Genomic DNA, 25163 nt, shown 5'->3' on the forward strand with positions numbered 1-25163 from the left:
ATGCTCAGGTCTAGGTTTAGCAGTGACCACAGCAGAATATAGAGAAAGGAGACCCTTTGACAGCAGCATATTTATGCAAAGTAGTGCAACTGAAGCATGTTCTTGATTTCTTTGCTGAATCAGAGCCTGTATCTTCCTGCCAAGGCAGGGATCTAATACCACTCCTAAATGCACTAGTAATTCTAGAAGCCCTAACGAAAGTCAAGATAACACCACAGATTTTATAAATAAGGGTCTTTATTTAGAATACTGTTGAAAACATTCTTGGCAACCACATCGTATAAATATATAAAGTTAAAGTTTGACACAACAAACCAAGCAATATTAAATATTTTTAATTTTTTTCCCTTTTTAAGTTTTTGGGTTTTTTTCTTTTTTTTTTTAATTTATTTATTTTTGCTCTTTTTCTTTTTTTTTTCCTTTTTTTTTTTTTTTTTGGAAAGCAACTCTTATTTACAATTATACAAAAGTTTTATAAAAAATGGTCCACAACCTTATTTTGGCCAGAACAGGAGTAATAGGAAGGATCTATCATGCCACTACTGCTGTAGATTTCTATTTTCCTCCACATTCAAGAGCCAGTTTCCTATTCCCCACAGCCCAGATTAAACATTGGCCATTCCATGGTATACGATTTTATCTCTAGACGTATTAAATACCTTTAGTTTAACAACCAATAAATAACTATGTGTACTTTGAAGTGATACAGGTTTGCAAAGTTAGATAGTTGAAGGAATTTTCAGTGATATTTTGAAACTGGAACAAGTCTTAAGAAGTCTTTTCAACCTTAGAAGGCAGGTCTTGAGCGAGGCCAAACGGAGCAAATTGGTTTTTGGTGCAGTCCAGCTGGAGGGGTCCTTATAGCACTTGGTAGATGGGGTTGCTGCTGCTGTTATCCTGGGGGAGTGGGGTGCAGTTGGTGGGGGAAGGAATTTGGGCTCCAGCATCACTCAGATTCACTCCTTCTGGAGGGGAACAGGGACTCCCTTCAGCAACAGTTTCCACCGGAGGCAGTATAGGGCATGTGGAATTATCTGTGGAAATCCTCTCTACAATGCTTGAGAGGCAATCGAGACTGGAAACAACAGAATTCTTCCCATGCTTTGGATCTAAAAAACAGACAAAAAGGTGCTCAGATTATCCAATGGGTAAGTAACACATTTGTGGGCATGTGAAGACTCAGAGGAAATGGATATTGGTGAAGGACACCAATAGCCAGAAAACAGATTGTAATTTCAAAATGGAAGAGAGGTCCAACCACAGTGTGCTGCTCTGGGGACAGGGAGGATCTAAGGCTTCACTGAGTCCATAGAAAGGGAAGAGCAGATTTGAAATCAATCATAAATTACTCCATTTTGGATCAATGATAGAGTAAGACATCTTCATGTAGAATATGGTTAAATGCTGAAATTAGTTGCAGAGAATAACATACTTCTATCCAACTTTCAGGTTTGCAAATTGGGAAATACAGCTATAACACATGCCCATATTTGCAAATGCACCTAGAGGAAATCTTGCTGGCTGGAAAGGCTCCTCTCTCAGCCCAGCTGGACACGGAGCAGGCACAGGAAAGCTGCTGCACTGCCTGCCTCTGTCTGGTGTTTCACACTGCTGTTGGGGCATGTACTCACCGTTTGGGGACTCTGTGTAGTAGCTGCTGTCATAGCTGTTCCTTCTGCGAGAGCTGCAAGGAGGCCCACTATACTCCATCTGGGAAGGAGAGAAATCCGAGTGAGGTCAGACTCTTACCCAAATCCCAGGAACCAACTAATTTCATATTTCAGGCTCTGATCTGTTGCCATCATTCCAGTCCTGTCTGAAATGACATCAACTTGTAGATTCTTTGAGTAAGGAAAAACATGGCTAGAATGGGGTCCACCCCAGAATATTTTATGTGGCACAGCTGTTCCATGGTTAAGTTACCACTCTTGCATCAAATGCTGCAGCTTTACAGATGAGATGAGGCTGCCCAGCATTCTGATCGGATACAGCCCCTCATGTATCTTTAGTTTACAACAGGGAGACCTGAGTGTCCTGAGACCTGTGTGAAAGGGGAATTATGTCTTTATAATTTAGTTTTTGAAGATTTTTCTAAACATGAATTCCTCTTTACAAGCCTCTGTCTACCTTGTCCCTTTGTATTTCCTTCAGTTTCCTTTCCCATTTCCATTTCATGTAGAAAATGCTGTAAAACATTGACTAATATATTTGTTTCCAATAGTTTAATCCACAATTAAATTCCTGTATTAAAAGAGGCTGTATCTTGAAGAGGAATAATTTGTGCAAATCTCTCCAATCTGTTAAGTATCTCATAATCGCAGATACTCAACTCAGTAAGAACTATCTCCACCAGGGCACAAAAAGCAATCTCTGGTCTGAAAGGGCAGTTCATGGCCTATCCAGAGAGCTGTCCTGGACTCTGGTCACCACATGCCACCAGCCCAGAGTCAGACCAGAGACTGAACCTGCAGCCCCAGCCAAAAGACGTGGGGATGAAACACCCGCTCTGGCACCCACCCTTCTTCTCCCATGCCCGTAATGTACAAATAGGACTGAAAGCCTGGATTCTCCTTCCCATTGCTTGTAAATATCTATGGAGGGAATGAAGTGAGTGAGAAGAGAAATGGATAATCTTGTTCTTAAGGGTCAAGAAAGACAATTCTCGTTGCTTAGACACTCCTCCTGTTGTCATGATGAATGGCAGAAAACAAAACTCAGACTCTTACCAATTCCCGTGGAACTACCATGTCCTAGGGGGCCCTTGCTCTCTGCTGTCCTTAAGAGGATTCAAAGGTAATGATAGGGCAGAAGATGGAAACAGAGATGCCTCAGGAGCTAGGGGATCAGAGGCAATGCCCCGAGGTGCCCATTCCAGGCAGCTTCCCAAAGTTCTCCCCCAGCAGCTTTGCCCTGGTTTCTCCAGGACATGGGGAACCTGCCTAACTTCTTATCCCAGGGAACAAAGTGTGTATGAGATTCTTCTTCTTTCCCAGAGATCCTGCCATGTGGGGCCCCCACCTCCCTTCGCTGCGGGTGCTCAAGGCACGAGAAAGGACTTTGTCTTCTGCCTGGGGAGGTACAGAAGGCAGCTGCTATAGGAAGGGCAGGAAGAGGTGACTTGCCCTGCTGAGGTTTGGACCAACAGCGTCCAGGGCACCTTGGTGGCAGGGAGTCCTCCCTGCAGCACTCACCATGCCATCGGAGCAGTTGGAGCGGGGGCTGGAGGCGTCCGACTCCCCGCTGTAGTGCTCCAGCACCGGGTAATAAGCGTCCTCCTGCTCCCGCAGCAGGGCCTGCAGGCTCTCGATGTAGCGGATGGCGTTGCGCAGGATCTCCACCTTGGGCAGGCGCTGGTTGGGGTTGGTGGAGGTGCAGCGCTTGAGGGTCTCGAAGGCCTCGTTGACCTTGCTGAGCCGCCGGCGCTCCCTCATGGTGGCGGCCTTACGGCGGTCGGCGTTGGTGGTCTTCCTCTTGCACGCCTTGCAGGCCCACAGCAGGCAGCGGCCAGCCTGGTGGTGCCCGCTGGGCGCCCGGACGTGCTCCTCCTCGTGCCCGTGGTGGTGCCCGTGGTGGTGCGGGTGCTCCTCGGGCTTCAGCAGACCGCCGACGTGCACCAGCCGGGGGTCCAGGTCCTCGAAGAAGTGCATGTCCGACGTGTTGAAGCACGGGTCATCGTAGAAGTCATCGGCGGCTGTGAAGGAGCAGAGGGAGCCCTCCGTCATCTCCATGGGGCCAAGTAAGTCCATGGGGGCGGCAGACGGGACAGCGGCTAGGCCAGGAGGGACAGCGAGGGGCTCGGAGCGGAGGGGCCTTCGACCGGGCTGCTCTGCGGCCGGGCGGGTGCGCGGAGCCGAGACTCTCGCAGCCTCTCCCAGGCGAGGCCACCAGCGCTGGCTGCTGCCCCGACCCCCTCCGCAGCCGCGCCGGTCCGGGAGCGCCACTCGGGGCCGTATTTATGGCCGAGCCCCCCGGCGCGGCGGGTCGGGACGGGGCGGGCCGGGGGGCGCGGCCGGGCGGGTCGGGGGCCGAGGGGGGGTGCGGTGTCCCGCTGGGGCAGCGGCAGCCCGGGCGCTCGGATGCGCGCGGGGCTGCATTTCCCCGGTTTGTTTGTTCCCTTTCTCAGCAGCCCGCCCTGCCGCCGCGCCAGGGAGAGCAGTGGCCCCGATGCCCGAAGGTGCCGCCGGCCGCTCGCCCGGGGGGACAGCGGCGCGCCCCGCTCTCCCCGCACACACCCGTGGCGGCTCCGCTGGCTCCTCACAGCCCCCAGCCCCTGGACAGCTCTGTCCGCGGCCACAAGGGTAATTACAGCGGGGGCGTTCGTGGGGGCGGGAGGCTCCAGGGGACACCGCGGGCAGCCGGGACCGTGCGGGACGGCGGGGACACCGCGGAGGTGCGGGCAGAGGGAAGCGGGGACACCGCGGAGCGGAGGGACGGGCAGGCGGCGGCCACCCGGTGGCGCTGCGGGCCTGTCCCAGCGGGAAGCGCCAGCCTTCCTTCCCCCGGGAATCCCTGGGAACTCTGGCATTCCGGGTTCCTCTTCCAGCTCTGTTCACCTTCGCTCAGAAACCTTGGGAGAGATGGATGTCGCTCCGTGCCGCGGCGTTTTGCTGCGGTTGCGCTGCTGTTGGACGGCTCGCTCGATAAGGATTTGTTTCTAGCAGTGGGAGAGTTTGGAGCCTGGGGAAATGGGATGGGTTTTGTTAACGTCCCTCAAAGGTGCCAGACTTTTTACTCTGGTTTTTTTTTTGACTATTATTTGAGATGGGAAATTAGGTTCTTCTCAGCAGAATTCAGTAATTCAACTATGTGATTTCTATGACTTCATAATTAAAATAATATATTTAATGCATATATTTATGCATATATATGCATAAATATAATATAATATATTTAGTGCATATATTTAATGTCCCAAAAGCTAGAAATAATTTCTGTTCTGCAGTTATAAATGTTGGTGAAATTTCAGCTCATTCAAAATCAGCAGCAGAGCTGTTTTCAGTGGGACAAGGGACTGAGCAAAAGGTAAAAAATATCAATGATCAATTCCCAGTCCCCGTGCCTATGACCTCAGATGGGTTGTCATGATGGTGGCTTCTTTTGTTGTTATGCGATTTATTTTTTGGCAAAAATTCCTTATCTGCACTCCTCATTTTCTACTCACCTAAATACCTTTGAGTACAAACCAAGATGAGAACTGTAAATTGCATTCTGTCGGTATCTCTAAAAGATAGGCTTTTTTGAAGATAAAACTATATGTAGAAATTCATTCTTTCAATGTACCTGATGCTGAAAAGCAGCATGTCCCAAGGAGGGAGATCAGCTACTGGCCACCCCTACACATTTAGAAATGTATCTCCCAGCTGTGTCTGAGAGGCAACAGTGGCAAATTTGTGGAGACACTTCAATGTTATTACAGATGTTCTTTGATCCAGAAGGAATAAAGATAGTTGGTACTAAATCTTTATTGAACTGCTAACAAAGTAAAAATAATTTGTATTCAAAATAGTGCAAGATATACAATAATGTACAATAAATTTAAATGAGAAAGTTTTATGCTGTAACAACTGAACCTGTAAAATGGGATATCAAGGCTTTGTGCTGGCAGTGTGACCCACTCAAGACACTTAAACTCTCTCCAGACCATTGGCTTAATTTTTGGAAAAAGGTAATTTTACCGAATGTTTGGTCAGTATTGTAGCCTATTCTGCCTCTGTGTGTTTGCAGCTTATATGTGACCCCAGGAAAAGACACTCAGAGACTCGAGTGAGTAGGGAGCAAAGTGGGCAAAGTGGTAACAGTAGGGCTTGGACAAGCACTACAGGGAGTTTGCCAATAATTGCCCATGAATGTGGGCTCAAGTGCATTAATTCCTCCAAGTGAAAAGGTCAGGAGAAGGCTGTGACCACAGAGTGAATTCCACACAGTAGTCGTCCAGTGAAGGTGCCCTTGAGGACACCTTCCTTTGGGTTTGGACATGCTGGTCTCCAGACATCCCATCCAATCCTAATAATTCTGATTCTGTGATTCCCTGCTGATGCCATCCACTTTCCAGTGTCATTCCCAAAGACAGGTTTGTCCAGAAAGATGTTGCCATGTACAATGCGACCTGAAAAAAAACATCCTTGCAAAGAACAAACCCTGAGATGCCCTTCTCAGTTTTGTGTGGCCACAGTGGAGAGGATGAAGGACAGAACAATCTTCACTTGGAGACTTTTAAGGGCATTCCTCAGTCTGAATTCAGGCAACCACAGGTAGTGCTTATGGCAAGCATTTACAAGGATTCCATTGTTAAACCTCTTTGAAAGCCTCTGGGGCTCTAACTCACAATTTCAGGTGAGATAGGTCTCTCCTGAGCTTTCAGTTTGGATGCTCTGTTTAGGGTACTGGTGCTACACTGGCTATTCAGAGCTGTCCCAGGTTGTGTGTTTGGATTGTTTGGGCACTGCTTTGGAAGTACAGATACAGGGAGTGTGTCTCGAGTATTCAGCAGAGAAAGATAATTTGCAAAGTTTCTATAAGAGCTGCTGCCCTTAACCTATTCTACGTTGATCTTTGATATATTGTTTTTCAGGATGTGATTGCAAAGGAAGCTGGGAAGGCAGAAGTAGATTGTTCTTTCTAGTTGAGAAACATGGATAGACTCATCCTACACACAACTGATAGGTATTTAAATCTGAGACCATACTCACAGGCATTTGTGCCCTCTGAGCAGAAGCAGCACATGGACAAGAAGAGCTTATTACCTGCAGTAACTGATTGATTTCTCTTTTCTTTTTCAGAGGATAGAGGCTGGGGAAACAGCTGATTGTGAGTTTATTTGGAATTAGCAGAATTGTGTTTAGAGGCAGAGGGCCCAGAACATGTTTTGGCAAAGGAAAAGGGAGAGAAAAAGACTTAAATTCTTAGAGTGTGTGGATACATTTCATTAGAAGATGAACATGAGAAGTCTGAGAAACAGACATGGCACTACTTCGTGGAAAAATAAGAGGCAAGTAAGTCTGGCTCTAAAAAATGTAAAAGTCGGGTTCTTTGTTATGTTGGACTTTGTTAAATGCTGTAAACCATGGATGAAGCTGTATCTACGTTTCAAGTCATCAGCTTTTAAAAAGTGAAGGTTGTTGTACAAGTAGGTCAAACATTACAAGTGGTAATGAAGTAGTTTTATACAGCACTAGTTTAGAATTCAGTTAGTAGCTTTGCTCTGTTCACACTTAGTGGGCTGTTTTTTAATACTGAGGGGGGTGGATTCCATTGCTCTTATTCATGTTGAGTTGCAGTCACTGGAACTAATTGTTGAATAAGGTATGCTCAGCATGAGGATGGGTGATGGAATCTAGCCCAGATGGAAATATCTTTTAGAGTCCTGCTGTATTAGACAGCAGAAATCTCAACACAGGCAAATCTGGCATGGTTCTAAAAGTGCTTTGAGTCATTCCTGTGGCACATGGCAGTATTTTTATAGATGAATACAGAGGTTGTTTTAAAGTGGTTGTGTTCCCCATCCCCACCCCAAAGTTAAACCACATTCACAGAAAAGACTGGGAAAACATCTGCAGTGTAATTTTCTGTCCCATGTTGTAACACCAACAGAAGGTGGGCTTTGCAGAAATTGCTACTTAACTGTAGCTGTATCAGAGTTTACTGAAAATGTTTCATTATGAAGTGCTTTAGAGTAACACAGTTTTCTGGCATTTATTTTCACTCTGTCGTACTCTTCCATCATGTACAACTTCCTCAGATGCAGAAAAATAGTGGTGCAGTTTTGTATACATATGCAAAATCTCTTGGAGAAGAATACCAGCATGCCTGGGTGGTGAATTGAGGAATACACTGGAGATACAGACATAGAACTGAATTTATTTTCAAGCAAAACAGGAGTATCAGCTGAAGTATTACATGAAAGTGTGAGGCAGTCTTCCAATGAATCAAACCCCATAAAAGATGTATATAATGACAAAAAATTCCTAACTGCAGGCAGCTGATCTAGCCAGTTGCTCTTCTTAGGTGACCTTGGGAGCCAGGGTACAGAATGAGGCACTCTGGCAGGGAACTAATGAGAGGAATTTGGACACCTCTGCACTTGAACCAAGCTGGCTAACACTGCCCTAATTGAAAAGCAAAACTAATGAGTACCCATTCTCTCTGATGCAATTCTAGTTAAGTGTGCTGTTTTTTCACTAGGCTCTCATGCCCCTACTTGGGACCAAAGAGGGAATATAAGAAGTAGCAGGAGTGCCACAGTAATTCCTTTAGTGAGCCAGCTGAGATAGGGCTCTGTATCATAATTAAAGCAATCACCCTACATTAAGTCTGGACAAAGTCCTAGAGCTACTTTCTTCGGTGACCCTTGCAAAATATGCCTTAGAACCTCTAAAGTTCTCATCTAATGACAACTCCTAATTTCTCTCTCATCTGCTTTCTGAGGATGAGAAAAGCCAACTAGGCAATAACTATAGAGAAATCAGCACATTTTCTTATTCCCACTGTTGAGGAAATGTTTGCATCCTTCATCCTGAAGTAGAAATAGCTGATCAGTAAATGCATTAGACTACTTATTTAAATTGCTAGTATGATAGAAATAAGATAAAAATCCCATTGTTTTTGAATAAGTCTTTTTAAAAAGTTCATTATGTTACTATACTTGTTAGTAATTTAAAATACCAAATAGTAAAATATTCAGTAATATAAAACTAAATATTGGGATTTTCTGCCATGTAAAAGTTTCTTTGCACTAAAGGTGCAGTGATTTCTTTTTTATTTAATAAAATTTATATATATCTTCTTAAAATAATTTGCACTAACTGATCCTATTAATCATTTAAGAGAAAGAAGAAGCTTAAGACCTTTTGGCTTCTAGGAAGAATAGATAAATAGATAGATAGATATTTGCATAGATAAATGTGACAATCTAGCTGGTGATCTTGCTATCATTTAAAGCAAATAGATTTTGAGCTGTGACTCAGCACAGGATGAGGGGATGGGGTGTAAAGCAGGAGGAGGGATGGAGCATCATGTCTCCTGAGTTTTGGTCCCAGCTCCACCCTCGGGACAGGTCTGCCTGAGGAGCTGCCCTGTAGCTGCAGCAGCTGAGCATTAAAGGCCCTCCCTGCCCTGCTTCACCTTTGCTCCCATGCCATCATTACACTGTGGCAGCATCGTGGTGCAGTGTATGGTTGCATATATGGGCCCTATGCCATTTCTGTGCTGGGAGCATTCTCTCTGGGGTCGCTTCAGACCTTCTGCAGCTCCTGTGCACTGCTGGAGAGGTGGGCAGGGGCTGCAGTGATCACTGGACTCTGGCTCTATGCTGGTCCTGAACTCTTTCTGCAGCCGGTCCATAAAGTAATCCCCAAGACTATTTCTGCCATCCTGGGAACAGTCAAGCCTGCGAGCATTGGTCAGCAGATCTCCCATCAACTTGATCTTCTGGATTTTGGGCCCAATAAATTGTTTCTTGATAGTGCTTGCACTGTGAGGGTCTGCATTTTCAACACTCAGGGCATAAAGCTCTTCAAAATATCGCAGCATAGTTTTCCATTGTACCATTGCTAGTTCCAGGGCTTTCATCAGACCGACTGCATAATCACAGTTTGGTTTCTGAAAACAAAGACAGAATTGTATTTACTCAAAAGAACTTCTCATGTATCTGTATTCATCAATGAATTCCTGCAACTTAACCTCATGCTCTAAAAATGTTGTACTAGGATTTTGCGACAACTGCTTCCAGTTTGGAGCATCTATTGTTTTTTTCAGGCTGTAAACACAAGTGGCAGAACCCAAGCACTTCTTCAAGGAACAGATTTGCATAGCAGCAACTATGCCTGAAGAGGGTTCTTACACCAGGAAACCCAGTCATAGAATGGCTGGGGCTGGAAGGGACCTTAAAATCATCTTGTCCCAACTCTCTGCCATATTCCACTAGACCAGACTGCTCAAAGGCCCATCCAACCTGGCCTTGAACACTCCCAGGAATGGGGCATCCTCTACTGCTCTGGGCTTTTTTTTCCAGTGTCTCACCACCCTCACAGTGAAGAGGGACTTCCTAATATCTAGCCTAAATATCTTCCCTCTTCCAGTTAAAAATTGTTATCCCTCATCTTAACACTGCATTCCCTGACAAAGAGTCCTTCTCACTCTTTCCTGTAGGCCTTTAAGTACTGGAAGTCCTAAGCTCCTCCTTGATGCAAACTGAATATTAAGAAAGATTTTTACAATAGCCTTTTTACTTTACAGCTTAACTGCTATGATGGACCAAAGAGGAGCATTCTGTGTTAACTAATTTTGTAGAGGAGAATCAGCCTCTTGGTCTTAAACAAATGAGGTGGGTTATTTTTTTTACTGAAAACATTTGAGTTATTCTTTTGCAGCTGTGCAAGCCCAAGTTAGATCTTAGTTTAAATTCTGTCACGAGCTGTACTTTAGGAAATCACCTACTGCTCCAAGCTGGATGGTTCTCCTTCCTTACCACTCTTCTTAAGTGTGAGTCATGTCTAAACTTCCACTTAGGTTGTGTGTGAAGGAGACAAGTGGGCTGTTTCAGCACAATTTAAGGGGTTATAATCCATTATAGCATAGTAGAAACAGCAGTGTCCAGCTGAGTAAAAGCAAAGGGGAACACTGTCCGTATTCTTTTGGGCTGGAGAGCACCCCCATAGAGTTAGGACTGTATGTCTGACAGTTTCTAGGCATCACAATCAAGAACAAAACCTTCTACACAAGTATGCCACATAAATTATATCTGGAAATCTAATAGTGGGTGAATGCAGAGATCTGAAGTACCAACAATATAATTCAGTAAGTTAAAGGGAGCACAGCTGCTTGAAAATTTGTTGACTACTACCCACCTGGATGGTTTTAGAGCAGTAATTGCCTCCTCTTTCCTGCTGATACTTCATCAACGCCTCTGCGGCTTTTCTCTCTTCCAGAGCTTGATGCAGGAAGAACTTCGAAATATTTGGTAGAGCCACATGTGACTGATCAAAATATTCACCCTAAGCACACAAAACAAGAGTGTTAAGATTTGACAGATATGGGACTCACCTTCAGCAGAATGTGGCTTTAACAGAACTTGGGAGACCCTTCCAGAGGAAGGTGATTTGTTCACAAAGCACGATCACTTTGGAGACCTTGATCCAATTTCTACAATAAATGAAGTGAGTAGTTTGAGTATGAAATGAAAAATCTGTGCTTCTACTAGAAGTCCTTCTATCCTTTAGTACTGGTCAGGCAGCTGTAGTCATAGATGTTGCTCTTGCAGGAGCAGATAAGAGATCTTCAGAATATTTTATTTATGAATTGTTAGCATGTGTGTTTTGTAATTGTGTTTTGTGGAGGGTTTTTGTTTTGTTTTTTAAACATACTCCCAGAACAGGGAACATAAAATTTATCCCTGCAGGCCTGCATTCCGGTCAAAAGTTAGCTTTCAAAGATATGAGAAGGATAAGGCAAATACCAAAAAGAGAACAAGCACAACTTTACATCTGTTTATCAGTTTTATTATGGACAATGGTATTCCAAAATAATGGATACTGCTACTGAACTCTACACCTTCAATATAAGATATAACTCATGCCTGGGAAGGCATCTCAGGAAGAACATCAATCTGTTGGAGCAAGTCCAGAGGAGGGACACAAAGTTATTAGAGGGATGGAGCACCTCTCCTGTGAAAGGCTGAGAGAACTGGGTTTGTTCAGCCTGGAAAAGAGAAGGTTCTGGTCACCTAATTGTATCCTTCCAGTACCTATAAGAAACATGGAGAGGGAGTTTTTACTACAGCATGCAGTGACAAGACAAAGGGGAATGGCTTAAAACTGCAAGAGCAGGTTTGGATTAGGTATTTGGAAAAAACCTCTTTACTGGGAGGATGGTGAGACACCAGAAGAGGTTGCCCAGAGAACTTGGCTTTGAGCAGCCTGGTCTTGGGAAAGGTGTCCCTGCACATGGCAGGGACATTGGAACTTGATGGTCTTTAAGGTCCTTTCGAACCCAGGCCATTCTGTAATTTCAGAAGTATTACAACCCTAAATCCTCTGCTGGCCTTGTTCTGTTCTGTATGGGAAAGTAACAACTTAAACCACTGCCATATTTAACCATGCTAACAGACCTAACAGCTCTTATATTTAGAATATTCTATCCATGTTATGGCTGTCTCATAAAGAGAAGTATTACAGGCAGGTAGCAAAGGAGAGCCAGCAGGTTACCCTGGCTGGAACACTGGTTTTGCACAGCTCTGATGGTGAGAAGAATGAGAGGCAGCAGCTGGGACTTTGCCAAGAACCAGACTGAGGGAGCTCCAGCATCCTGATCTGCTGGTGCCCTGACCATGAGTGTGCAACACAGCACAGCTGCTGTCCCTTGCACATGTGCGTGCAACACAGCACAGCTGCTGTCCCTTGCACATGTGCGTGCAACACAGCACAGCTGCTGCCCCTTGCACATGCTCTGCACCAGAGTACACGTAGCTGCATATCGAGCTGTTGGCTTGTAGCCTGCCTAGGAGGGGCAAGCAAGAAGTATGTGCATTTCCTAAGTTCTTCTGCTTCTGATTGTCTTCTCTGCTTTCCTCTATTACCCTGCTTAAATAGGAAATATTTTCATTTCACCTATGTTCAGAAAGAAAATGAAGACGTGTCAAACACACAAGTTTATGTTTTTCTCTTATATTTTTAGGGATAACCTAAACCTGTGACACACACAGACGCACACGACCGTAAACCATTGAGGAGAAAGCACATACTGGAATGTTTTATTAAGAACATTCATTGCTTTATTTTCAGAATCCTTTTCCTCAAGTCACTCATTCCTGTTTCTGTTGACAGCACAGCCAAGATTGTTTTATAAGCAGATCCTCAGTGAAAGTGTGCAGCACAACTTCAAGTGGAGTTCAAGTTAACACATCTGCTTAACTGTTAAGGTAAATCTTTTACGTCAATCATTCTCTATTTAGGATGTTCACATTTCTAGGTTTGATTTATCCAAAGTCAATTTCTAACTGAGTTTTCTCCATCTCATCCAGCTGCCAATCACTACAACTTTTTTCTTCCACAGGCTTAACAGGTTTTACTGCATACTTAAATTTACATTGAACTTATGCTTCATATCAAACTCAATTGAAAGATCTTGGGGATGTACTGAATATCGTTTGTGTTGCTTCCCCGTGGATGCTTGCCATCAGAAGGTATGGCATTGATAATTTTGAGTTTTAAAAGAATTTTAATATCTCTGTTAAGTTATATGTTTGCCTTATATGTAGCCAGATGCAATTCTGGCATGAATTTGACATGGTATCAGTGATGCGTTTTATGATTTAATGTCCGAAGTTCATGCCTGTGGAGCAAGAAACCCACAGACTATAGTGAACAACACGCAACTATTCATCAAAGTTTGGGGGAAAACCCACTCAAGCGTTTTACTGCAAAGCTGTTAGCATCCCCTGTTCCTGTCCCTTTTCCCCAGGCAAGAGGCCCTCTGTGAATTACCCGAAACACCCGAGCGCTCGTTTCATGGCCCGCGCCTTACGGACCTTCCTCCTCGTTTCGTGGCCGTGCATGGCTATGGCAGGAGCGCTGCGCCAGCGGGCTGGGGAGCCCGGAGAGCCTCCAAACCCCGTGTCAGGACACAGGCACCGCTGTGCCGCCCCCGCCCGACTCCAAACCCTCCTCAGCCGGGCTCCGGCACCCGCTCTCCCCGCTGCCGGCGCTTAGGCAGCCCTCCCGCCGCGGCCCGCCGCCTTACCAGCGCCTGCAGGCAGTAGTGCAGCTCCAGCTGGGCGCCGGTGACGCCGCAGAGCGCCTCCTCCACGGCGGGCGGGAAGCCGTGGCGGACGCGGCTGGCGGGCAGCGGGCGGTGCGCGGGGCAGGCGGGCAGCGGCACCCGCGGCCGCTTGGAGCGCGGCTCGGCCATGGCCGGCACCGCCATGGGCCCGCCGCGCCGCCGCCGCGCCGCCTGATATAGCCGGGCACCTGGGACACACCTTGCGAGCCCGCCCGCCCCGGGAGCAGGAGGAGGAGGATGTGGGTGTGCGGATGCGGGCGGGCCCTGGGCAGGCGCGGCGGGAGCGCAGACAGCGCCGAGCAGCCCGGGGAACCCGCGGGTGCCGGCAAACAGCGTGAATAGTGAATGATTGGTGTAAAAGATTTACCTTAACAGTTAAGTAGATGTGTTAACCTGGCCTCTTCTTGAAGTCGTGCCGCACGCTTGTGCTGAAGAAGTGGTTAAAAAACATTGAATCTTGGCTATGAGTGACTTGAGGAAAGGGATTCTGCAATGAGTGTTCTTAATAAAACATTCCAGTATGTGCTTTCTCTTCAGTGGTTCATGATTACATGTGTACATGTGCCATAGGTTTGGTCCTACAAACATAACAGAAAAACATAAACTTGTGTGTTTAACATGCTTTCGTTTTCTTTCCAAACAGAGCAACACAACTAAAGTGAAAGTATTTCCTGTTTAAGCATGTAGTAGAGGAAAGCAGAGAAGACAATCAGAAGCAGAAGAACGTAGGAAATGCACATACTTCTTGCTTGCGCTTCCTAGGCAGGCTACAAGCCAACAGCTTGATATGCAGCTACGTGTACTCTGGTGCAGAGCATGTGCAAGGGGCAGCAGCTGTGCTGTGTTGCACACTGATGGTGAGGGCACCAGCAGATCAGGATGCTGGAGCTCCCTCAGTTTGGTTCTTGGCAAAGTCCCAGCTGCTGCCTCTCACTCTGTTTGACATCAGAGCTGTGCAGAGACAGTGTAACCTGCTGGCTCTTTGCTTCCTGTCTCTAATACATTGTCTATATGGGACAGTAATACCGTGGATAAAACTCTTCTAATGAAAGGGCTGAGCCCTTTTCCAGGCAGTCACATTCAGTACCTCTGGTTCCAGCAGCCTCATCTGAGATTGTGGCCAGGCTGGGCCGAGGCTGGAGTGGCTGGTGAGAACATGCAGGCAGAGGCATGTTCTCACCTCTCTCATGGGGAGGGAGTGAGCTCTGAAAAGTCTTGGTAATTTAGCAATGTGTGTATATGTCTTTGCTACAAGGTAAATTCTTTATGGTTTTTTGGTTTAGTGCTGAACTGGTCCTACCTATGCTTCTTAAACTATCTTCAGTATTTTAGTAACCAGTAACCCTCAGCTTGTACAGTAACTTGAAAATACACATTACTGATTTTTTCAACTGTTTTACCACGTGGATGGAGCTCGGCATTTCTTGAGCATTTCTTTACCTTTAATGGATTCAGACCAGTGGAGCGAAAATATGAGTAATTTCAACACCCTTCAAAATCAATAATTTTCTCTTCAGTGACTTTGTTTAGTAAGCTCAATGTTATGTGCTGTTTTGTGTAATATTTTTCTAGAAGACCACTCCCCCACCAACCCCGGATGCTAAGGGCAGAATCGTTTTCCATTGCCTGTTTTAATTGTTATTGGATCTGACTGCCTGGAGCCCAGCATGCATCATCTGACAGTAGTCGTGTAGAGATATGAGAACATTGCTCATGAGAAACTTAAATAATTCTTGTTCAGTGCCTTCATCTCATATGCTAATTCAGCCCTCTTTGTTAGCTGTAATTATCCATTTTTTACTTCTGGTTCTTCATGTTGTAGTTAAATTAGAAGTTTCGCTTAAAAAAATTAAACAGGATTTAAGCATTTGGGTAAAAATTCATGTGAGTAATATAGCTGTAATGTTTGCAAGGCTGAAATAAGTACCCAAAGTCATTAAATGTCAATATATTGACAAGACACTTGAGTGACATATGACCTTATTTTGAAGTTCTCAGTAGGCATCCTCTTCTTCAAAGTAGCACTAGGGATTTTTGCTGGAAGGACATACCTCTATCAACTACCTTTTAGTTCCTTCCATTCCAGCTGTCCTTGTTTTGGCCTGTAAAGTAGTCGCTAGTGTTTTATAATTCCAGAATAATCCCTTGATTCCCTCAGAGGAGGAGGGAGAGGAGAAAGTGTGGTGCCTCTGTGTGTGTATGCACTGACATCCCAACTTAAATAAATACTTGATGACCTCCTTTCTTTGAATAACTTGAAGTGTGAAATAGCTATAGCAAGCAAGTTAGCCAGTGTCCCCATGGAAAAGTTTGTAGTTGTTTTTAGTTAATTGGGCATTTATTATGATCATTTCTGAGCATATAATCTCATAGAGGTTTGTCTCTGCATTAATGGGCTTTGGAGCCTTGGAAAACAAGTTATCCCATTTCAGTGATGGACAGCTAAGAGGCAAGAGCATTTCTTAAGGTCATCTGTGATGCATAGAGCTGATCTGAAAACTGACTCGAAAATTCTTTTGCTCCATATGTTCATTTTGTACATACACATACATGTTTATTTTGCTTTATGCTTCATAGAACTGAAGGAAATACAGACCATTTGCATGGTTATCAATTGTATTATGGAAAAATTCCATGACAAAGTGATGTAGGGATTCTTGCTACATAGCATGCAGTATGCTATTTGTATCTGGACTGGGGAAGGTATCATCTGCTCCAAAAGCTTGTGCCCTCAAGAAATGCAGCATTCCAGGGAGCTGGCACTTTGTTCAGTTTCTTAGTTACAGCTTTTCAGCACAGAATCGCAGAATATTCTGAGCTGGAAGGGACCTACAAGGGTCATCAAAGAGTTGGTTACAGGCACATGCCTTGATAAAAGGTATCTTTTCATTTTTATAATTTGGCATGATTTTGGTACAACATATTTTCAAGTGTGTTGAGAGTGTATTGCAGAGTGGGAAGCCAAAACACCACAGTGTGGGATACAGAACTACAATTAAAATTCCATCAAAGTAAGCTCTCTTACACGCAAACCCATACCTTCTCTACTCCTCCCCACTCCTTTTCCTGCTTATTCTTTGGCAGAGTGCAGTAGAGAGGATTGTTTGTGTCAGTGGGCTTTAGCAGCCCTCTCAAAATATTCTTTCTCCTGAGCCTACTTTGCAAACGTTTAGTTGTATCTGGCCATTTTCTACCCTGATTGTCTCATTTAAAGCTAGATTCTTTTGGCTGCACTTTGTGGTCTGGAGTTGGTATTGTTTATTCTTTCACCACAGGTAGTAAGAGTTGTGGCTGTTGCTTCTCTCCAGCTACCATCTGTTTGCTTCTTTCTAGCTGTGATGGTTTTTTCATGTGCTTTGCAAATAGCCTATCTAATGCTGCCAGAGTTTTCTCTCATTCAGTGCTCATCAATAGCTGTGATGGAAACAGAGGGCTGTGTGAGGAAAAAGGAAAAAACAAATAAATGTATGATATGTATGTAGGATGCTTGTGAATTTGCCTTCTTAATTCATCACTTTCTTTTGTAATTAAGTGAAACCAAAGCTCTCTGGCAGGAAATTAGGAATGATTCATATGAACACCCATGAATTCATGATTGCTTTTATTAGACTTGAAGTCCCTTAACCCATTTTTCTTACACTTTTCTAGTCTCAACAGGTGCTTCATCTCACTATTTTTTTTCCTTCTTTTGCTTTCTTTATCCACGGAGGAAGAGCCAGCAAGATTTCTGAGTTGTTTTGTTGCCTTTTTGCACTGTATGACTCATAAAGTTAAAAAAGAAGCCTGAAATTTGGAATGTTACTACTTAAGTAAGCATAGCAAAATAACCTCTTTTAACTGGCTTTCAATAAAAGTGGTCATCAGCAAAACATGAGATGGCCCTGGAGAGAAAACAGTGTTGTGACCAGGCTGCAACATAGACATTCTGGAAAATATTGTTTGTCTCTTTGTCACTGACCAAATGGAAAGGGCCAGTTTGCTATAGTGCTCTGAAATCAGCATTTTTTAGTGATACAAGAAAGGGATTGCTCAAAAATAAAGCCTAGTCTCTTTGAAACCAGTTTTGTTGCTGTCAAACAGAACAGACAGAAGCCTGTATTTTGGGTTTATAGGTACTGAAAATTACTATACTGTGCCAGATCTGCACGTATTTTGCATATATTCAGTTTAATAAAATGAGGTACCATAATGAAATTCACTTTGAAAAATACTTGGATTAACTTTTAATTTTGGAAGTAAATTTTTAAATGCCTTTTTTTGGCTTTTTTTTTTCTTTTGCAGCACTCGCCTCAAATACTCCAAGCCTTAGTTTTCATTTGCTTTCCTTTTCTAGAGTCCCAAAAATTTCTTCCTGTCATTTTGATTTTTGTGTTTGCCACACATCCATTACTGCAGTGTTTGAAGCCAGATGAGGTGTTTGAGGATGTTCTCAACACTGGAAACAGCCATGTCTTTTTTGCCTTGAGTTTTCCCTCATTGCTTCAGTAGCTTGATAATGTTGTGACACTTTTTGCCTCTGTTGTAACTTTTATCTCAGACAGTTTGTTTCCATAGGCTTCCCAGGCACAATTCTGCATGGCACAGATACTGAGATGTTGGCTCATTGCCTCTCTTCTTTGGCAATTAAGTTCTTCCTTAAGGAACTTTCTGAATGCTGGATGACATAAAACATTGTGATATATATATAGAATTCTTTGAAACTTCACTGATTGAAATCTGTCCTTCAAACAGAATGTGCCCACAGGCATATCTCTGCTGTGTCTAAAGCTAACATAGCTTTAAGCTTGTAAGAGTTTCTGAAATGCAAGCAAAGCTTATCTTTATCCTTGTGTCACAGAATACATATAGGAGGGTTTTCTAATCCATGCTGTTTTCTTCTCTGCAGTATTTAAGTTGGATTATCTGTAGTTAATGCTTGCTGCTACCATGGGACCCTTCCAGGAGCGGAGTTTGGAGAGGGACAGCCTCTGCTGCTTCTCAGCCAGGAGCTGCTCTGGGGCTTTGGTGTACAGGGCACATCCTGCCTGTGTACCCCCAGCCCTCACCCTCCTGCTGGTCCCCAGGTGCCCCTCATTTCTTTTCTTTCTGCCTGGGAGCTCTTTCCCACTGCTGCACAGCCACAGTGCTCAGGCAGACTCGACCTCTCCCTTCCCTCCACTGTCCCTTCTCTGGCCCCTGGGGAAAACTGTGCCAACAGGAGGTTTGGGATCTGTGTGTAGCTCTGCAGTCAAGCCTAGAAGATGTAAGTGCATCTCAAGTGCATTGACAAACTCTTGCTGTGACTGTTGTACCCCGGTTAGCATTTGCCCCCTTCATCTTTCCCCTGTTGTCTCAAGTCCAGCTGCACGTGGCCATGTTTGTGTGACTGCCTACAAGTGTGGGGCTGCAGGTCAAACTGGGCTGTGGCCACTGTTTAACTCATGTCTAGAGCCTGTATGTCACTATTTTCTCTTAAGCACTTACCACTCTGCAATTTTAAATGTTGACAAATCCCCTACAGTGAGTCGTGCACTGTTGTCTTTTCTCCTTGTATTCACAGAACCATCACATCAGTAAGCTGACTCAGCTTACCAGCTCAGCCGTGTCTGTGGGAGCCCAGGCTCTGGAAGGAGGAAGGCCATGCCTGGGACTGGGCAGAGGCAGCAGGGAGAGCTGGAGCCCAGGGGCAGCCTGTGCTCCCAGCTGGTGGGTGCAGAGGAGTGGCAGCCTGGCTGAGGAAGTTCCAGCCTGGCTGGCAGCATTGCCTCTTCCATCTCCATTTCTGCTCTTATAAGTACACTTGAGTTTTAGGTAGGCTATTCATTTCTAGTGCTACTAGCTGATACTACCCCTTTGGTTTTTCTAAAGAGGCTGTGCTTAGGAGTAAATTTCTATAAATTGGCAGGGTTCATCTGCCTCTGAGATTTTACAATCGTTATTTCAGGTCACATTAAAAAAGCATAGGCCAGCAGATGTAAGGCTCATCCATGTAATCTGTCTGTGGTATATCATAAGTTTGCAAGTGGAAGGCACAGGACCTCAGCACTGAAGATTATTTAAGGTGATTCTGTGGAATTTCTGAAAACATGAGGCTTGCCCCAGGCAATGTGTTGCATAAGGGAGTTGTGCAATGCCAAACTGCCTAAAGTCTGCCATAATTTGTATACTTTGTGTACTTGCCTTTCTAGTCTAACTTCCTTTCCACAGGAAGGAGTTAGAATCTGTACTTACTCTTGGGTAAATGAGAAAATGAGACTTGACACATGGAAAAAGGCAGAGGCTTTCTTTGTGTGTGTGCAGCCTGTGCCATCTGCAATCAGTGACCAGGTAATGCCTTCCAGGCAGTGTGAACTTCAGGAGATGCACCCCCTGCTCCTGGTGGCTCTTGAGGGGACATCAGGCCTCTTCGAGGTCTGCATGAGCAGGTGCACTTTATACATACTCAGATTATCTGGGCTAGAAGAAGTAAACTGTGGGCAAGGAATGGAGGTCCAGAAACCATTTATTGTCTTGCTGCTGTGTGCTACTGATAATCAGTGTTGATAGAGTCCCCGCTACTACCAGGAGCACCTTATTCTGAAGTACAGGGACTCCTGGGAGTTAAACTGGTTTGAGTGATGCCATTTGCTACTTGGCTTTAGAGAGAAGAAATTAAAGCCACAGTTGTGGTAAGAGGAGTGTGAAATGTTTTCAGGTGAAGAGGAAATTATTCTAAATGTTTTGGCTTTTGTAATCACGAAAAAAATAACAAATCATAATTTTTGTAAAAGAATCCTTTCAAAGTCTTGGTGAAACTGCTTGAGAAAAAAAGATATTTGAAATTTTAATGTGAACATTCATCAGCTAAATGTTTGTTTAAAATTTTGTAATTAGATGGAACCTGTGGTGGTGAATCAGACAAAGAAGTGGATAATTTCACTCAAGCATCATGGACCTTAAAGGCGATGCTGAACTCCAATGAAGTAAGTCCTCTTCTAGTTCCAGTCACAAATGACCCTTTATTGCTGCTTTTTGGTCAAAGCACCTCTTTTAGACCATCTTCATTGTCTAAGTGTTGTGATTCTCTGGGGTATCTCTTTCCCTATCATCTTCTGCCTAATTCCATGTTAATGGCTTTAAATACATTTTTAAAACCTTACTATGATAGGTAGTATTGCAGATTGTAGTAAGTCTGTGGCAGTATGTCCCAGGCAAAGTATTCTCTTCCAATCTGCAAGGATCAAACTTTTTTTTTTTTCAATTTCAGTATCTTTTTGCAGAGCGTTTGTTGAATTGAGCATTCTCCTGATTTCCCTGGAATTAAAAGATAGAACTCAGAGTATGTTTGGCTCCTATCACTTAAAGCAGTCAGCACCATTAATTGGTAATCTTGGGAAGTTAATTATTTTGATCTTTAGGACACAGTGGCATCACTCACAGTGATGCAGTGAAATCCTTCACTTTCTGATTTTTAAACCACTCCAGTTGCTATAGCTTTTTTTTTTTCTTTTTTTTTCTTTCTTTTTTTTTATTTTTTTAGAATTTAGAATTTACTGGGCTGAGTATTTACAAATTTCTTAGAACATTTTGTTCTCTGATTTGAATCCTGCATACCAAGTCCCTGCCTGGGGCAAAGACAAAAAAAAGAAAAGTTAGCTTTGATACTCTAAAACTGGTTGAATAAATCCCGTGCAGCTGGCCTGCGTGAAATGTGCCCAGTGACAGCAAGAGGCAGCGAGGATTCGGAGGGATAGGGAGAGCTCTGTGCTGTCAGATGCTGCAGTGTTTTATTGCTTTGGCTGGGAATGGCAGGAATGTGTAGGTATCTCTACTGCTCACTGTAAGGGTGCAAAGTGGTTCCCTCAGGCACGTGCGTGGACAAAACTGCTGCACAAGTGTGCAGTGTTGCCTTCTGTGTATGTTTGTACATGTTCTGGTGTTTTCCAACTTTGGAGCTGTGGTTAAAGCCTTAAAGGGAATGTGTGAGTCTGCAGCAGCTGAGAATACATTTCCAGCACTGGAGGTTCCCCTGTGGTTGAGTGTCTGTCCCATCCTTGGTAAGGAATTGTCTAACCTGTACTGTGGTGTTCATCAAGGGAAATTCTTGGAGACTTATTTAAGTGTTCAAGCCAATGCAGTACAGGTTACACTTGTCTGTACTTGTAGGTGAGATGTCAGGGACTATTATGGATTGGAGAGGATTTTTTCTGCCTGTGCTGTTCTCACTACCAGCTCTGTTCATCCAACTGTCTCTCATCACTTTGCTTCTCTTTGTAATATAACCCAGCTGAGATATGGTCCTGACGGAAAAGTGCCGTAAATCTGAATCTTGAAAAGTCAAGAATTAAAAGATGCATAGCTCAGGAAAAGAAATTTTGGAATACAAAGTTAGGAAGGCTGTGAGTGGTTCACACGAGCAACTTGTAGCAAGGTCATGTTTTCCTATGATAGTGCATCAACAGGAATTTGGAAATCCTGCTTTTACTCAGATGGTGTGAGCAGAGTGCTTTTAGCCATGCTCTGCAGTGCCATCTCTGTGAATCCAGCTCCATTCTCAGGCTCCAGAGAGCTTCCAGGTTCTCCAGAAAGAAGCACAAGTGTAACTGCAATGATTGAGACCAGATTTATAGAACTGGCCTCTGGAGCTCAGAATGGCAGGATTCAGAAAAGAAGGAAACATAGGGGCTTTCATTAGTTCAAGTGTTTATCAGAAATAAGAGGGACTTTAAAAAAGAGATTTGTATGTATTGGATGGTAAAAAAATTTCTAGCAAAATGAAGTAAGAATAAAACTTCACTTGGGGACAGTTTGGCCAATAGTTTCTGACAGGGTGTTTTTTTTTTTTGGGTTTTTTTTTTTTTTTTTTTTTTTTTTTTTTTCTCTTCCTGTGTCATTTGCAGAGATCCTACATTGAAATTATGCTCTGTCCTACAGGGACCACTGGCTTGAGCAAGTGCATGACAATTCTTGGGATGCCTGTGCTGAAAGACTTCTCTTAATGGACCTTGATGGGGTTTGATTTCATTTGTTCCAGAATGGGATTGCCCTTCTTGCTGTTGCTGCAGGCTCATGATCTGGACCCAGCCCTAGGACTCGAGCAGGACTGAGGGACACATGGTAAGATTGTGTTACCTGTGCACAGGAGGATTATGAAATCTGGGATGTGTAGCTTGTGACTTTCACCTGTCTGGTCTGAAGCAAGAGACAGGTAAGTTTCTGATGGAAGAGCAATGGAGAGCAAGGAGAGGAGATGAAAAATCCTTAGGAAAGCTAAAAACAGAAGAGCAGCAGCACTGAGAGTGGGCCAAAGTTTTTAGTTGTGTATGTGAGCATTACTCATGTAACTTCAAGAGAGTACATGCTTTAACTGAGCATGTACCAGCTGAGGACTTGGCCCATAATGTCCTTTATAAAGCTCTGGTTCCTCCCCAAATAGTTTTTCCCTCCCTCTTCAAAGGGCACCTGTTGTTGGTGGAGTTGGTGATGATACTGGATTAGTGCACATGCGGTCAGCCTGCTTGGCCTCGGCCCTTTGGACCCAAAATGAACTCCAGCTGCTGCTGCCCAGAGCAGGTGCTTCATCCAGCCCGAGCAGCTGTTTGAATGCACGCTGTCATGGCCAAGAGCAGGGGGAGCTCCCCTGGAGGACCCAGAGGAACGATTGATCAGCAGCAAGCAAGGAACAGGGAAGTGTGCCATGGAGACCTGGTTTTTATACCCAGCAGACAAAAATTGTTCTAGTATTTCCTTGTGGAAATAGGGAACAATGGCTGTCCCTCTGCATCCACTGCCTGCCCAGTACCATGATGGATTATGGTTCCCAAAAAGAGGCTGAGGGACCACTAAAGACCAGCAGGGCTGGTTAAAGCTCCAGTGAGTGGCCCAGCAAAAGTGAGATTGGGCATAGAATTATAGAATAGTGCACAGGCTATTGGCCTGCTACCTGTGATAGCTTGGGCTTCACACTCACACTGCTAGAGGGAGAAAAACAAAAGCAGAGATAATTTGGGGTGTGAAGCAACTACAGGGAACAGTGCTAGGGAATGGAGGCAGACGATGTGTGTGTGTGTACATATATCTGTATATATCTATATATATATATATATATCTATCTCCATATACTTGGGAGTATATGAGTATATGTATGGAGATGTAATGGTTGGGAGTTTGAGGTCAGACTTTGAGGACAGGGCACAGATAGTTTGTGTCAGAGATAAAGCAGATGCAACCTATGATTAGAGTGACAGGGACACAACAAGATGCAGGTTTTGTGTAGTAAGGGAAGTAAGGGAACCACAATCTTCAAAGGGGTGAGGGCAGCTTGGTGTAAAATCAACCCAGACCTACAGCAAGAGGTAATGGGGAGTACCTTGCAGAGCAGGGAGTCTCGCAGGATAAGCTGTTCAAAGTAATTTCCATCACTGGCATCACAAACAGCCCTTTCCAAGTCCCTTCCAGAATTCCTTCTACTTATTCCTCTTCAGCTCCTGTCACTGACCTAGCAGTGGTTCCCATGCAGTCCTGCACTCTCAGTTTATTCCCCTGCTGTTAGCAACAGTGCTCCTGGCCTCCCTTTCCAGGAGCATGCACTCTCTGGTGGTGTCTGCATGTGTCATTGCTGGCATTAACACCAATGTGTTTAATGTGACCCCTTAGGTCCCATTCTCTTACCTGTATTCATTGACATTACCAGAGTCCTTCCACTTCTTCTGATAGGCTCACTTTGTGTCCCTGTCCTGTGGGTGTTTTTGTCATATCCTATCGGCCAGACTTTTCATTCTGTGCATCTTCGCTGATTGCTCAACCAGGTTTCCACTGAACCTCCATAAGGAGGGGTAAATGCTAAGCAAGGATACTTCCTTGTACAGCTGTAACAGGATTATTCAGGCCAGATTTCATTACAGCATAGCCTAAGAGTAGGAGAAAACATGACTGTCAGAGGCCTCTCTTTGTCAGGAAATGGGATTTCCGCAGGTGCTCAGTTGTAAATGCTTTGCATGCTTCTAAGGCTTGGCACATGGCATTGCTGAATCCTGATTCAGGATGCAAGAATGTCTCATGACCCCTGCCATGAAAACTGGTGTCTGGCCATGTTTGGAAATCAGCCGTCGATGATGACAGTAGATGAGTATGGGTGAAATGAGGAGCTTGGCTTCGACACTAAGCAAGACTTGTTAAACACTGTAAATACAGATGTCCGATTCATATTTTGAATAATGAATATTATGAACTTTTCTGTAGCAAGTGGTAAGAAGCTGGATCATCTTTCTTCATCTGCTCGCTGCCTTCACAGAATTTGCAAGTGTGACAAAGTATTTCATCCCTTCACAGGATTAGGTAAGATTGGTAACCATAATTCATGTGTAGAGTTGCACAGAAATAGTCTAAATAGCCAAATATATGGATTTAAAGTTACCTATGTGGTGGTAGGG

The 25163-nt window shown here is 44.4% G+C and overlaps 2 protein-coding genes and 1 long non-coding RNA gene across 14 annotated transcripts in view; 1 reads left to right on the forward strand and 2 right to left on the reverse strand.

Annotated features, from left to right (window-relative positions):
* Positions 1 to 219: 219 nt before the first annotated feature.
* MYOD1 (myogenic differentiation 1) lies at positions 220 to 3985 on the reverse strand. The gene is made up of 3 exons (XM_064425336.1): positions 3192 to 3985; positions 1632 to 1710; positions 220 to 1109 (listed from the first exon to the last, which is right to left on the reverse strand). The coding sequence occupies exons 1-3, from the start codon at positions 3744 to 3746 to the stop codon at positions 859 to 861; spliced, it is 885 nt and encodes a 294-aa protein (XP_064281406.1). The 5' UTR covers positions 3747 to 3985; the 3' UTR covers positions 220 to 858.
* A 175-nt stretch (positions 3986 to 4160) lies between these two features.
* LOC135303477 (uncharacterized) overlaps positions 4161 to 25163 on the forward strand; it is a 36823-nt gene continuing 15820 nt past the window's right edge. The window contains exons 1-10 of one of the 12 annotated variants that reach the window (XR_010364942.1): positions 4161 to 4298; positions 4943 to 5022; positions 6780 to 6992; positions 10234 to 10321; positions 10926 to 11153; positions 12819 to 12913; positions 13048 to 13177; positions 20626 to 20714; positions 22666 to 22848; positions 24973 to 25068. This is a non-coding gene — a long non-coding RNA (uncharacterized LOC135303477). Of the gene's footprint in view, positions 4299 to 4942; positions 5023 to 6779; positions 6993 to 10233; positions 10322 to 10925; positions 11154 to 12818; positions 12914 to 13047; positions 13178 to 20625; positions 20715 to 22631; positions 22849 to 24972; positions 25069 to 25163 lie in introns of all 12 variants that reach the window. The other 11 variants (XR_010364941.1, XR_010364935.1, XR_010364938.1 and 8 more) reach the window with 11 other exon arrangements.
* Positions 7838 to 14012, reverse strand: LOC135303472 (ferritin light chain-like). Its single transcript, XM_064425338.1, has 3 exons — positions 13735 to 14012; positions 10845 to 10991; positions 7838 to 9597 (listed from the first exon to the last, which is right to left on the reverse strand). The coding sequence occupies exons 1-3, from the start codon at positions 13915 to 13917 to the stop codon at positions 9094 to 9096; spliced, it is 834 nt and encodes a 277-aa protein (XP_064281408.1). The 5' UTR covers positions 13918 to 14012; the 3' UTR covers positions 7838 to 9093.

Source organism: Passer domesticus, chromosome 6 (genome assembly GCF_036417665.1).
Source record: "Passer domesticus isolate bPasDom1 chromosome 6, bPasDom1.hap1, whole genome shotgun sequence".
NCBI classification, from domain to species: Eukaryota; Metazoa; Chordata; class Aves; order Passeriformes; family Passeridae; genus Passer; species Passer domesticus.

Excerpts from the sequence above, each read along its gene's own strand:
- LOC135303472 (XM_064425338.1), bottom strand. The coding sequence starts at position 13,917 with ATGGCGGTGCCGGCCATGGCCGAGCCGCGCTCCAAGCGGCCGCGGGTG. Across the intron at positions 10,992-13,734 it reads ACTACTGCCTGCAGGCGCTG|GGTGAATATTTTGATCAGTC; the intron begins GTAAGGCGGCGG and ends TTGTGTGCTTAG. Across the intron at positions 9,598-10,844 it reads ACTGCTCTAAAACCATCCAG|AAACCAAACTGTGATTATGC; the intron begins GTGGGTAGTAGT and ends CTTTGTTTTCAG.
- MYOD1 (XM_064425336.1), bottom strand. The coding sequence starts at position 3,746 with ATGGACTTACTTGGCCCCATGGAGATGACGGAGGGCTCCCTCTGCTCC. Across the intron at positions 1,711-3,191 it reads CCAACTGCTCCGATGGCATG|ATGGAGTATAGTGGGCCTCC; the intron begins GTGAGTGCTGCA and ends TCTCCTTCCCAG. Across the intron at positions 1,110-1,631 it reads CTACACAGAGTCCCCAAACG|ATCCAAAGCATGGGAAGAAT; the intron begins GTGAGTACATGC and ends TCTGTTTTTTAG.